The sequence below is a fragment of the Mesoplodon bidens genome, assembly GCF_964165515.1.
Source record: "Mesoplodon bidens genome assembly, chromosome: 3".
Taxonomy (NCBI): domain Eukaryota; kingdom Metazoa; phylum Chordata; class Mammalia; order Artiodactyla; family Ziphiidae; genus Mesoplodon; species Mesoplodon bidens.
Genome location: NC_138178.1, coordinates 134,861,539 through 134,875,633, shown reverse-complemented (window position 1 = coordinate 134,875,633; position 14,095 = coordinate 134,861,539). Strand labels below are relative to the sequence as shown.

Here is a 14,095-nt window from a genome sequence, read left to right as displayed (position 1 = left end):
CTGCCTTAATAAAGTTCTCTCTGGGCATTATCTTCAGCTTTAGAAAAGTTTAATCCCTTCTCTGCCTCATCTTAATAGATTTATATACTTATATTCTCATCTCATATTCAAGAATTCTGAGTATTACAAATAACATATTTAATCATCTTTACACACTATCTTGCATATTCATAACCAGTCTTGAACTGGGGAAGAATCATTATAAAGTATCACTGACACTCTGAGGAGTAGGCAAGGTTTTGTGAATGAGAGCTTTTTAATGTTTTCCAACTCTTGTGGTTAAGAAATTGTATCTTATATATAACTCCATAGGTGAGATTAACTTCTCCTTTTCCTCTTTTAATGAAATTGAAATTATTTTTCTCTATCACTCTTAAAAACCCCTTTTAGCACATGATGACTTTTAAAATATTAGATCTTAAGCATTGTTTGTTTTCCCAGTTAAATAGGCCCAATTAATTTACCCTTCCCTCACTGGTCTTTTCCATACTTAGGTATAAACTCCTTTAGACAGGAATATGTCTGTTTTAATGGATTATGACCAATAGGTGATAAGGACTATCCTATTACATGTAGCAGTACTTCCTCAGGAGGACAAGTGTATTGGCTAATGTTTACTTCAAGCTTGCTGTATGTCAGGTACTATTCTAAGAGCTATAAGTGGAATTAATTGATTCATTACTCATTAAGTATTTTTATTAACCCCATTTTACAGATGAGAAAATTCAGGTATGGAATGGTTAAGTAATCTGCACAAGTTTCAAAACTTGGAAGTGGCTAGTGATAAACGGAAACAAATGTGGTATAAATCTTCATTTCTTTCATCGTTTCCTCAACAACTAACCAACTTCCTCTACAGAGGCTCATATTCTCTACAGATACGTCTCTTGAAATTAAATAATGATAAGGCAAAAAACGAGAACTGAATCTTTCTCACTGGTCCAGATCCATGAAGTCCACAGTTTCCAGTATAATTTCTAGTTCATTTGTCAGTTTGCAATACTTTTGCCTGCCCTTAGAAATACTTAAACTGATTGTATCCAAAAATAAACCTGACTAGATACTGTTCAAGTATTTTAATCTTTATAATTAAACTAGTCTCTAGTTACCAGAGGTAGTTTTGTTTGCAGATACTATTAATATATGATTATTTCTTACAAGTCTTTCTGCCACAGAGAAAATTGTGTGTAAAATGCAAAGGGAACAAGTAGGAGAAAATTAAACTCAGGTTTCTTTTTAGAAGACCTCTATTGGCTTACAGGAATTTCCAAACCCATATTAGCATCTTAGAAAATGAATTTTACAAAAGTGAAAAATACATTTCTTTGAACTTCTCTCTATCCCTGTATGGACATGATGAAAACATAAGCAATCTGTGGTCATGAACAATTAAAACTTGAAAGTGAGTTCTGTTTCTAAGTATCAATATGAAGAATAAAATAAAAATCACCCATAATCCCAACATTCAAAAATCACTGCTCAACATTTCAGCACATTGCTTTTCAGTCTTTTTTTTTCAATTTTTTTAAACATAATAAATAGGCTACCTTTGAATAGGCTATCTTTGAGTTTTACTTGAACTATTTATTCAAGAAGTTTGTCCCCTCATCCCCAGGAAAAAAGTGCTATTGTCTCCCTGCCCTCCTGTAATGTATTCCTCTCCTTCAAAGGCAATTCAAATTATTGACAGAAAAATTATTTTAGCTACTCTGCTGTTTTCTTTCCTATTTGGAAGATAAATTCTTCAATTAAGATGAAAGATTAACAAAGCCCTAGATGATTAGTTCCTGTCATTTCCAAAGGTGACTTAGCTCTTCTCAGTTGGTAATTCTTATAGGTGATGTTTAAAGGTACACACAATGAAAGGGTCCAATTTAAGACCTCTGATCCCCTGCTCTCCATCTCTGTTAATGGCCTTCCTGGTGTTAGAGATTTGTTTAATGATCAATAGTGGTTTCTCTTTCTACCACTGAGTCTTTCAGAAAGTAGCATAACCAAGTCAATGTTTAACTGGATTCTTTGGGTCTGAAATGGCAAAGCAGGAGTTGAAGGGCAGTCTCCATGGAAACCAGCCTCCCAGGAAGTGGCCAAAGTGTTAGTGTGTAGTGAAATAAAGCTACACGGATGTTATGAAGGAAACGACTGCTTTAGAGCTGGGTTAACTTTGGAAATCGCTTGATTAAAACAAGCTATATTAAAGGCCCCAAACCACTAACCTCATGGTTTTACACTGAGTGTCTTTAGTGTGAAATGGGCCTGAGCCACTCTAAGGCTCACCCAAGGGTGACCAAGGTAGCACCTTTGCAAAACAAAGAGGAAGAGACTCCCTCAGCCGGCCCTGTGGACTTTGTATTCACTGAGAATCCAGAAGAAAAGAGTTCATATTCATTTGCAAGACTGCAGGAATGGAATAAAGCTTTGGAAGGGCAGTTGCCACCTCTAAGAGAGACCTGGTATGGAAGATATTCTGCAGGTAAATGTAAAACCCAGCGTGAGATTTGTGGATTTGGGCCGAGGAGTGCTATTGATAGATTTACCTGACTTTCTATCTCTATAATCTCTGAAAGTTTCTAAATTACTGAAATATTAGAGAACATCCTTCAAAGGGAGACAATGTTTGTCAGTTGTAAGTATTCTGGGCACATTAGAATAGGTGTGTAAACTGTGTACTAAGGGCTTTTCACCATTCCACATGAGAAGGAAAAAATCATTTTGTGTCAGCTTGGTTTATAGTGCTTTGGATGTTTATACCTAGCTTTGCCAGGCAATTAAAATTCTATAGATAAAGATGGGATAATTAGGACAATCATATGTTTCAGTTAGATTCTAAATTTAAATCATTCTCTTCAGTACTGTTTCGTGCATCAGGCTTTGTTGTTTTGCAAGCAGTACTTTAGGAGTGAATCCATTGTGATGTGAATTTGGAAACCACCCCAAACTGAATTGATTTATTGCAGTACAGATGAGCGGATGGGGCACCCTCTCCCCAGCCCCTTATGCTTCATGGTCATATGCAAAACTAAGAGAATTTTTCCTATTATGATTGGAAGCTCTGAGCCAGAAGTGGCTATAAATTCTCCTGGGATATTTTACAAGACATAGAATGTTTTATGACAACCATGATGATACTTAAACAGATGATACTTAAACTGACATTCTAACGGGAAGAGATACATGCATATATATATATATATATATATATATGTATATATTATATATATATATGTGTATATATATATATATATATATATACACACACACATATATATGCATGTTGTTTTTTCTTTTCTTCACATTCTGGATTATTAACACAAATAAGTTCCCATTATTGGCCATAAAGCTATATATTCCCTTTCAGCACCTAGTAGATCTTACCTAGAATGATTTTCATGGCTACTTTCTACAAAACTGACAGCATTTGACTAGTTCTATATGGCCTTTTTTTTTTTTTTAATGTTTTCAACTTCCTAAGCATGCGAGTAGGAATATTCCTCTTAGTTTCATTGAATAATTCCTTTTTTACCCAAACCTTCCATCTAGAGTTTTAAGATTTTGGTAACTGACAGGTAAAAGCTGATTCTAATGTGTTAAGAGTCCCAACTGGGAAATGTTCTTATTTTTGAAATTGCAAAATCTCATTAAAAATAAATAACAACGGATGGTAAGCATTCTGAACACTATTTTCAAGGGGCCCATATTCTAACCCCAGCTCCACCAAATACCAAATAGTATGACTTTGGTCAAGTTACTTCATCAATATTCTTCACCTATAAATCAGGGGTAAAAGTAACACAGCCTATGCCATTTCAGCAGTATCAAATTAAATAACGGGGTGATATTATTCAAATCATGGCATAAAAATAAGTAGTCACATTGCTGAAAAAAATTTTGCTGAAAATATTTACATTTTTAAATCCAACATGTTTTTGGTCTTGCTCAATATACTGGCATCTCTCGAAAGAAAATAAGGACATAGAGAAGTTCTTAAGGTGATCATTCAAATGTCTTAAGGATAGAAACACATAATTACCCATGGATTTTTCCATTTAAAATGCACAGTGGCACTATAGGATAGTCTACACAAAAATCTAGAAATCAGAATGCTTCCAGATTGTTAAGAGGGAAGGACAAGAACATCATTCATGTAGCGTTGGTCATGGTAGTAGTCCCAAGGGCCCAGGATAATCAAACTGAAAAATGAAATCCATATGGATCTCTTGAGCTTCTCTGTTTCCTAATGAGGCTTAACTCTGTAGCCCTGGGTTATTTTATCAGGAAAGAATACTGATATGTTGTATTATAGTAGCAACTTGTGGGAATTCATTTCCCTAGTTGGGGGGACTATTTAATTGGGAACATTCAATGCTAAACATTGCATACTCCTATTACACACTCAAGCTCCATTTCTTTATCATCTCTCTGTCTAATACCTATCCATCTATTTATCTATTTTATCTGAAAAGAGAACTTATTTTCATTTCTTACAGCTATATGTTTTCGGATTTCCTATTTACTTGAGGGAGATTTCATGAAATTAAAACAAATCAATAAGTTTCTATTTTCCAAGCTAAATTCTATGTCTGAATAACACTTGTACTCAATACATTGTTAATTGTGCAGCTCTTCTTCTAAATATTAATCTGGGGAGGAAATGATGAAAGCAGAAATTAAGTTCTGTGTCTAGGCTAATATTTTATCATTTGCAGTTATGTAGGGCCCCTGCTTTATGTGTTTCATTTCCACATTCAACCTATCGGTTAGACATATAGAACTGAAGATACAAAATTGTGTTAACAAACTCTAATAACTAATGACCAGTCTAATTTAATAGTAAGTTGTTTTTAATGGTTTGTTTTTGTTTCTCTCCAACCCTTCAAGGACCGAGAGCCATGTATTTTGACATCCCACTGGAACAGGGAGAAACAAGTATTATTAAAAGGCATCCACCTCGAAGACTTCAAGTAAGATGCATTTAAAAGGCTTCATAAGGAATTTCTTGGATTTAATGGTAACATCCCTTTTTAACTATAATCATAGAAGAGGGATATTGACAATGACTAAGCTAATGAGAATGACAGTGTTGTTAAAGAGAATGTTGTCAACGCAAAAGCCATATTTCTTTAGGATTTCCTTTTGTAATGATTTCACTTTTAAGACCACCACCAAAAGAAAGAAGTATAGTACTAAAGACATAAATATAATGGGGCACAGAGGACCTGAATCTTGCACTTATTAGTTGGATGACTGTAGGGAAATCACTGTAATAAATAACAACAGTAACAACCACTACTACTATTCAATTACCACCTATTACAAGTCTGATACACTCTAAGCAACAATGATCTACATCATTCATTTAATCCTCATACCCCTCTATGAGAAAGGAAGTATTATCTTTGTTTCGTACATGTGCTTCAGAGATTAAGTAACTTGCCCAAGGACAACAGGAGCCACATATCAACCAGGCCTCCAAAGCCTGTGCTCTTAACCATCAGCGTAGATGATCTCAACAACCCTTCTATCCCTAACTTTTCATTGTTCTAAATGTTAACTAGTTGTCTAAATTGAGGACATTGGATTTCAAGGCAGCAAAGCAAGAGCTTTAAATACATTCACCTTAATAAATATTTAATGAATTCCCTGTAGAGAACTATAAATTTTAAGAACTCTCATCCTAGAAGGGGAAAGAGATCTGAGTGGGTCCTTAAAACTGAGCATCAGCTAAAAGGAAGGTTTGGGGCTCTCTTGTGAGCAGGATTTATCACTGACCTTTGAAAAGGGAATTGGAACTAAACCCCACCTGCTACACAACTCACCCAGGTGTCTGGACTAATCCCAGGGGTATTTGAGCTCATTTGTTGGGGATTATTTCTTTTAACGTTAGTTTTTATTTACCTGTCTTCTCCAGAAGCTCACAATCATTATTTGAAGTGATTATATCTTTTGGTCACACAGAAAAAGTATCTTTTCCCAAAATATTAGAAACCTCAAAATATTGCTTAGTTACTGGAAAATAAAGTGTAATTCTATCAAATTGATATCTAATTTTTAAATTTTTGAGCATATCTCTAGCTAAAGTGGCAATTTAAAAAACTTATGTTTTATTCCTAAATCAAAGGTATCCTTTCAAAGGAGCTCATTTAATATATATTCTTGTGAAGAGTCTAAGCCGAATAACTCAAATAGAAGATATTACTATAACCAGTGAAAAATATTTGTGTACCAGCCTATAGTTCACAAAGTACTTTTTTATATCTATCAACCCTAAATAAGCTAAAGTCAGGCTTTGATTCTCTCAAGTCAATCAAACTCAAAAAGAGAAATTTGGTATTTCAGAGTCAAAGACTGCATTCCCCACACCTCAGCCAACCACCTTAAAAACGAAGAATCAAGATGAATTATTTGAGCATAAAAACAACATCTCATTCAGTGTTACATATTTAGTTACTAACACTTAATATGTATCCCTCAAAAGTTTGTGAATAAAAGAATGAATGAACAGATGAATGAATGAGACACATTATCCCTGATGGGAAAAAAAATCAAAGTGAGCTCCCTGCTATTTCAGATCTGTAACATCACTGTATAAGAAGTCAAATGGACAAGCCAAAGCAACAAATGTGATAAATTATAAGGATATAGGGGTGTTTTAAGGAACTCAAAAGCTGGGAGGCATCTAGACTTCAGGGAAGAGCTATGTCTTGGAACCTGAGAGGCAGAAGAACTCTCTCTGTGCATTTGCTTTAATCTCTCCCTGCAGGTCGACTTTCTCTGGTCCTCAAGACCGCTTGGTGAAATATGGCCACCTTGAATTTGCATCTTATAATTCCAGCCAAACAGACTAGTCTGGCCCTCTTTGGTCTAATTCAAAATTCCTGGGAGAAAAGATGCTATTGGCTCAGTTTTGCTCATGATTCTAGCTCTGTTCCAATGAGCTATGACAAGAGAATATGCTCATGCAGTAGAAATGTGGGCAGGGGAGCCCTCCCCCCCACCACCAAATGCCACTTCCCACCAACTGCCACTCCCCATAGATTCTAGAGGCAGCTCCCAGAGAAGAGGGAAATCACTGGGAACTTGGCAGACACTCCCAAAGATATAAACTATAATTATCTTCACAAATGAGGCTCAGCACATTTCCTACCAAAAATGGGTTTTTGAGAGAATAATAAATTCTGGGTTCCCATGACATGCTAATTAATAGCCTAACCTCTGCCAAAGAAAATTCTAAAAGTATTTTTAATTATTAAACCAAATCTAATTGCATCCTAAATAATTTGAGTTTCATATTTGGCATACTCCACTTCCTGAACATCTACTCCTCAAGTAAACAGCAGGTCATGAACTAAGGTTCTCCAACTCAGAGCAGCTAAGATCTGAGAAGCTCTGCCAGGGAACTCTGAATCAAATGTACTTGCCCCATGTTGAAGAGTTGATCATCACCGTCCCTTCTGGATGATTCACCTTCTCATCCAACCATCTCAGGTCCAGCCTAAGGTGGAGACGGTCCCCCACTCCCACTGCACCCCATGTATAGAGTTTCCTCAGGTGATCTCCTTGGATGACTCCCTCATCTCCAAAGATTTTCTTAAAGCTCACTTTCCCTATAAGGCTTATATGACAGCCTATTGACAACTGTAGCCCTTACTCTGGCACTCCTGATCCCCTTGACCCTTCACTGTCTTTTCTCTGGAGTGCTTATTTCCATCTAACACACAAAGCAATTTGCTTATGTGTTAAGTTCATTGTGTGTGTGGTTTTTTTTTTTACTACCTGCACACTCCACCTCAATGCTAGAATATAATCTTCACAGGGGCAGGGATTTTTGTCTGTCATCTTCACTAATATCCAAGTGTCTAGAACAGTAGCTGGCACATAACGGGTGATCACTAAGTATGTGTTAATCAGTGTTGAAAGAATGAAAGGAGAGAAGAGAAAGATGAGCAGAAAGACGGCTGGTGAAGGATGAGGAGAATGATTCCGACCTGAATGATTTCATTATACTCTTTGGTATTAGACAATTTGTCACAAACTTATTCTCTTTCCTTACTTATTCTAATCCTTTGCCCATTTTCTATGATCTCTTTCTTTATGATCTGTGACAGTTCTTTATATATTTTAGTTGTAGTCCTTTGTTAGTTATATGTGTTGCAATTATCTTCAATCTATGGTGTGCCTTTTCATTTTGTTGTGTGTATGTGTGTGTGTGTACACAAAGAGTTTAATGTCAGATTTCTCAATCTTTATCTTTATGTTTTGTATCTCATATTTTGTCATGGAAAATTTTTAATTCCCCAAGTTCATAGGGATATCCTTATTTATTTCTAAAATTTGTAATCTTTAACTTTTCACAGTTAGGTCCTAATCCATCTTAAGTTCTTTTGTATTCAGGTGTGAAATTGGAATCTAATTTTACGTTTTTTCCATTTGATTATTCTATTGCCCCACAACTCTTTATGGAATCATCCGTTGTGACTACTGATTTGAAATGTTACTTCTGTCATGTATTCAATATCCAGATCTTAATGAGTCTGTTTCTGAGCTCTCTCTTCTGTTGCACTGGCCTACTTGTGTATCCACAGGAATTCCATCCTGTCCTAATTATGTACCTTTAAGCTAAGTCTTAATATCTAGTTTGGCAAGTCCCTTCACCTTATTCTTCTTCAAAATTGTCTTTGCTATTTACAGTCCTTTGCTCTTCCATGTAAAGTTTGGATCTTCTTGTCAAGTTACACAAAAAACCTTGTCAGTAATCTGATTGGAATGCATTCATAGATTAATTTGGGGAAAGTTAACCAAGTTTACAATACTGAGCCTTTTAAACCATGAACATGACGTAAATCTCCATTTAGCCACATTTTCTTTTAGATCTTTCAATAATGTTTCATAATTTCTCCACAGGGGTCTTGTGTGGTATATTTTTAGGTTTGTTTCTCAATACCTGTATCAGTCAGGGTTCAACCAGAGAAACAGAACCTATAGAAGGAGACATATATTAAGAGACATCGCAAGGAATTCGTTACATGACAGTGGAGGTGGACTGGCAAGGCAAGTTTGAAATCATAGGACAGGCCGTCAGGAAGGGCAGACTGGAACTGTAGGGCATGAGGTGAAGCTGCTGTCTACAAGAAGAATTTCCTCTTCTTCTGGAAAACCTCAGCTTTGCTCTTAAGGCCTTTCAATTGACTGAATCATGCCCACCCAGATTATCTAAAATAATCTTCCTTAAAGTCAAATGATTATTGGCTTTAATCACATCTACAAAAGAATTTCACACAACACCTAGGTTAGTGTTTGAATAACTGGACACTGTAGCCTAGCCAAGTTGACACATACAACTGGCCATCAAAATATCTCATTTGGTTTTTACATCCTACAATGAATGAGGTATTTTTCCCATTTAATTTTCTAAATGATTATTATTGGTGAATAAGAAAGCTAATAATTTTTGTGGGGACTTCCATGGTGGCTCTGTGGTTAAGAATCGCCTGCCAATGCAGGGGACACGGGTTCGATCCCTGGTCTGGGAAGATCCCACGTGTTGCAGAGCAACTAAGCCCGTGCGCCACAACTACTGAGCCTGCGCTCTAGAGCCTGCGAGCCATAACTACTGAACCTATGTGTCACAACTACTGAAGCCTGTGTGCCTAGAGCTTGTGCTTCACAACAAGAGAAGCCACCACAATGAGAAGCTTGCACACCTCAACGAAGAGTAACCCCCGCTTGCCGCAACTGGAGAAAGCCTGCGCACAGCAACAAAGACCCAACACAGCCAAAAAGAAAAAAGAAAGAAAAAAAAAGAAAGCTAATAATTTTTGTGTATTAAATTTTGTGTTCCACAACTTGACTGAAATACCTTGGTAATTCTAATCATCTATAGATTCTTCCTGACTTTCTATGTAGAAAATATCTTCTATAAACAGAAATAATTTCTTCTCTTTCTTCCCAATTGTTCCTTGTACTGGTTGTCTTGACTTTTGCATTGACTAAAACTTCCCTTGCAATTTTGAACACAAGCAGTAATAATGGACATCCTTGTCTTATCTGTGACATTAATGGGACAGGTTCTAAAGCGAAATACATTCACAATAGGATTTTGATAGATGCTCGTCAGAGTCTCGAAAAGAAAGAGATAGTACATTCGAATTAGGACAATTCAAGGAAGTTTTCTTTACAGGTAATTGTACCAAGGTTTGGATGAAGGGAACCAGAGGGGGAATTGCAATAACCACTAGTGGCAGTAAGAAGTAGCTATATCTAGGCCAAGGGACTTCTAGAACCTGGAAGGGAAGAGTGAGGTAGAGGGAGCTGCTCTGAGGGGAACAGTGGAACACAGCCAACCCAACATGCTTTGCAGGGAGGAGATAGAAGAAGAAATATCCTGACCTCATTCTCTTTCTCCTCTCAGATTTCCTACCAGGATTCTTTAGCGGTTGAACCCAATAGGAAGCCAGAAGGCAGGAGAAACTGCTTACTCGTTATAGGCAGAGAACAGGGTAGAGAAATGTGATAAGTGGATCTGGAGAAACAAATGGAAGATCTGTCACAATGCTGTTTACTAAATTATGGACATTTCTCTCATTTCTCTTATTCCTGGTAGGCTAAGAGTTTTTCCCAGGACCGAGTGTTAAATTTTATTGATGTTTTTCCTCCATCTAGTAAATAATCTATTTAAATGATCTTATGGATTTTCTTTTTAACCAGTTGACCTAATATATCACACTAATAGATTTTATGATGTGAACCATGCTTGCATTCCTGATATAAATCCTACTTGGTCATGAGATACATATATAAATACACTGCTGAATTTTATATGCTTAGGATTTTTGTACCTACTGATATTTTCATAAGTGGAGTTGTTCTATAATTTCCCTATGCTGTCTTTTTCCAGTTTTTTTCTCGAGGTCATACTAGTTTTATAAGAGGAGTTGATTACCTTTCCCTCTCTTCTGTTCTCTAAAACATTTGATTTAACATAGTTCTTATCTGTTCCTTAAAAATCTAATAAAACAGGCCTGTGAAACCATCTTTGACCACCTGGAATTTTGGGGAAAGAGAAATTTTCCTGCTTACTTAATTAGAAAAAGAATGGTTCTTAGTTGATTTAGATATCTTATAGGTATCTTATTTCTTCCCGAGGCAATTATGTTAACTTATATTTCCCAGAAAATTATCCATTTACCTAAGCTTTTAAGGTTATTGTTATAAAGTATAAAGTCTTAACTTCTTATTCAACTTTTTGATAATGCCTGTAAAACAAATCTTCCAGCTTACATTTTGATGCAGCTCTTGGACTGGGGAAAGAGGTGAGAACAACTCAGCCCCTGAGTTTAAACTCAGGCCCCTGTGAGCCTGGCTCTACTTTCCCTTCTTATATGGAGCATTTTTGAGGTCTCCTTTAGCCTACAGAAATAACTCACAGACATCAGGAGCTCTAATATGCCTTATTAATCAGCTTCCCCCAAGTTTTCTGTTCCATTTTCTGATCCAGAGAGATATTTTTCTTGTATTAAAGCCTGACCACATCTTTTTTGGTTTATGTTTTGTTTTTCATTGCTGGTTATTTGAATCAAAGAATGTTATTGAAATGTGAACTCACTGCAATGCCTTGACTGGAAATTCTTCCTTGGCCTTATGGTTTCTTGCTCCAATCTGTCTTAGACACCTTTACCTTCTTCCCAGAAACTTAAAAGACACATTCTTAAGTCATGATACCAAACAAACTTTATGGTTCTTCGAATTGCTCTTACCCACCTTTCTCTTCCTGCTAGTAAACAGAAGCAACCACCTCAGGTTAGTGGTTGTCACCAGGCTCTGTGCCTTATGCTTGATTTAATCTCCTTTCCTGAATCTCCTAGCTGACACTCCAACTGATTATCCTGACCATTTGTTTTGTTTGAGAAGCCAAATAATCCAGAAATCTTTAGACAAACAATCATTTTTTATATCATGAAATAAAAACAAGCATCATTCTACCAATTCTCCAGTAATTCCTCCAATTGTATTCTCTCCGAAGATGATGAAGTGAGGCATGTTGCTTCCCAGGCAGGGAAAAAAACATTGATATGAACCCAGAATTCTGAGGCAATTTCATTTGACTGGTTTGTTTGGAGACGCCAATTTTCCAACACTTTTTTCTGCAGTGCTTCTCAGGACAAGTGCAGACGATTTAACCGGGGGATCCTATTTGCAATGTTAGCTACTGCCATCTAGTGCCGTTTGTGGAGGAATGGCATTCTTTAGGTTCTTATCAAAGGCCAGAAAGAAAGTCATTGCCTGGAGAGAGTACTTACAGATACTTACTACTTAACCATTATCAGAACTGAAAATGAGGCTGAAAATAGAATCATATATATTCATACGTTCAAAGAAAAAGCTGGCTCTAGAACTTATGGATAGACTATTTTAAACAGCTGAAAATATTTAAATAGCAGGCTTCTTCAGACTCAATTTTTCAATAATGCTCCACAAACAAATCCTCCCTGGTCCATTTTGATGTAGCTCCTTTACTGAGTGGAGGGAGTCTGGAGGCCAGTGGACACCACCCTAGGAAATCTTCAGAATCCTCTGGAGAGTTTTGAAAAATACATATTCCAAAGAAACAACTGATAAGCTCAACTTCATTAAAATTAAGAACTTCTGTTCTGTGACAGACAATGTCAAGAGAATACGAAGAGAAGAAGATATACAGATGGCAAGTAATCATATGAAAAGATATTCAACATCATATGTCGTTAGGGAATTGCAATTAAAACAACAATGAAATACTACTACACACCTATTAGAATGGCCAAAGCCCAGAGCACTGACAACACAAAATGCTGACAAGGATGTGGAACATCAGAAACTCTCATACATTGCTGGTAGGAATGTAAAGTAGTACAGGCACTTTAGAAGACAGTTTGGCAGTTTCTTACAAAACTAAACATATTCTTACCGGACAATCTAGCAATCACTTTTTTTGGTTATCTACTCAAATGAACTGAAAACTCATATCCACACAAAAATCTACACATGAATGTTTATAGCAGTTTTATTCATAATGCCAAAACTTGGAAGCAACCAATATGTCCTTTAGTAGGTGAATGGATAAATAAACTGTGGCATATCCAGACAATGGAATATTACTCAGCAATAAAAAGAATTGAGCTATCCAGCCATGAAAACACATGGAGGAAACAAAATGCATATTGCTAAGTGAAAGAAACCAATCTGAAAAGACTACATAGTATATGATTCCAACTTTACAACATTCTGGAAAACGTAAAACTGTGTAGACAGTAAAAATATTAGTGGTTGCCAGGGGTTTGTGGGGAGAGAAAAATGAGTAGGCAGAGCACAGAGTGTTTGGGGGACAGTGAAACTGTCTATATGATGCCACAATGGTGGATATATGTCAGTATACATTTGTCCAAACCCAGAGAATGTACAACATCAAGAGTAAGCCCTAATGGATTGATAGTCCAAGCAATGAAGATTTACTGAGTGTGTGTGTGTGTGTGTGTGTGTGTGTTCCTCAACTGTCCTAGGTTCAAGGAAAGGCAAATAGAAATAAAACCTTCATGTTGGAATACTGTCCCACAGTGAGTAAAGGTATCATGTACTTTTAAAATTGTATCTATTTAAACAAAGCCTAATGTAATGGGAAAAATAAACTAGACCTGGAATCAAAAAAAAAAAAAAAAAAAGAGTAAGCCCTAATGTAAACCATGGACTTTGAGCAATAATGATGTGTCATTGTAGGTTCAATGACTGTAACAAATGTAGCACTCCAGTGAGGGATGTTGATAGTAGGGAGACTGTATGTGTATGGAGATGGGGGTATGAGAACTCTGTACTTTCTGCTCAATTCTGCTGTGAACCTAAACCTCTCTAAAAAATAATTTGTATTCATCAAATATATACATGTAAATATATATAAATATTTATAATACATATAAATATATAATACATATAAATACATACATGTGTATATATATTTTTTAACATCTTTATTGGAGTATAATTACGTTACAATGGTGTGTTAGTTTCTGCTTTATAACAAAGTGAATCAGTTATACATATACATATGTCCCCATATCCCTTCCCTCTT

General features: G+C 36.1%; 1 protein-coding gene across 1 annotated transcript in view; it reads left to right on the top strand.

Annotated features, from left to right (window-relative positions):
* Positions 1-2,250: 2,250 nt before the first annotated feature.
* Positions 2,251-14,095, top strand: part of CCDC198 (coiled-coil domain containing 198) — a gene marked incomplete at both ends in the record, with an annotated part of 32,362 nt that continues 20,517 nt past the window's right edge. The window contains 2 exons of the mRNA XM_081228289.1: positions 2,251-2,473; positions 4,879-4,961. Coding sequence (XP_081084415.1) covers positions 2,251-2,473; positions 4,879-4,961 — 306 coding nt within the window. The remainder of the gene's footprint in view (positions 2,474-4,878; positions 4,962-14,095) is intronic.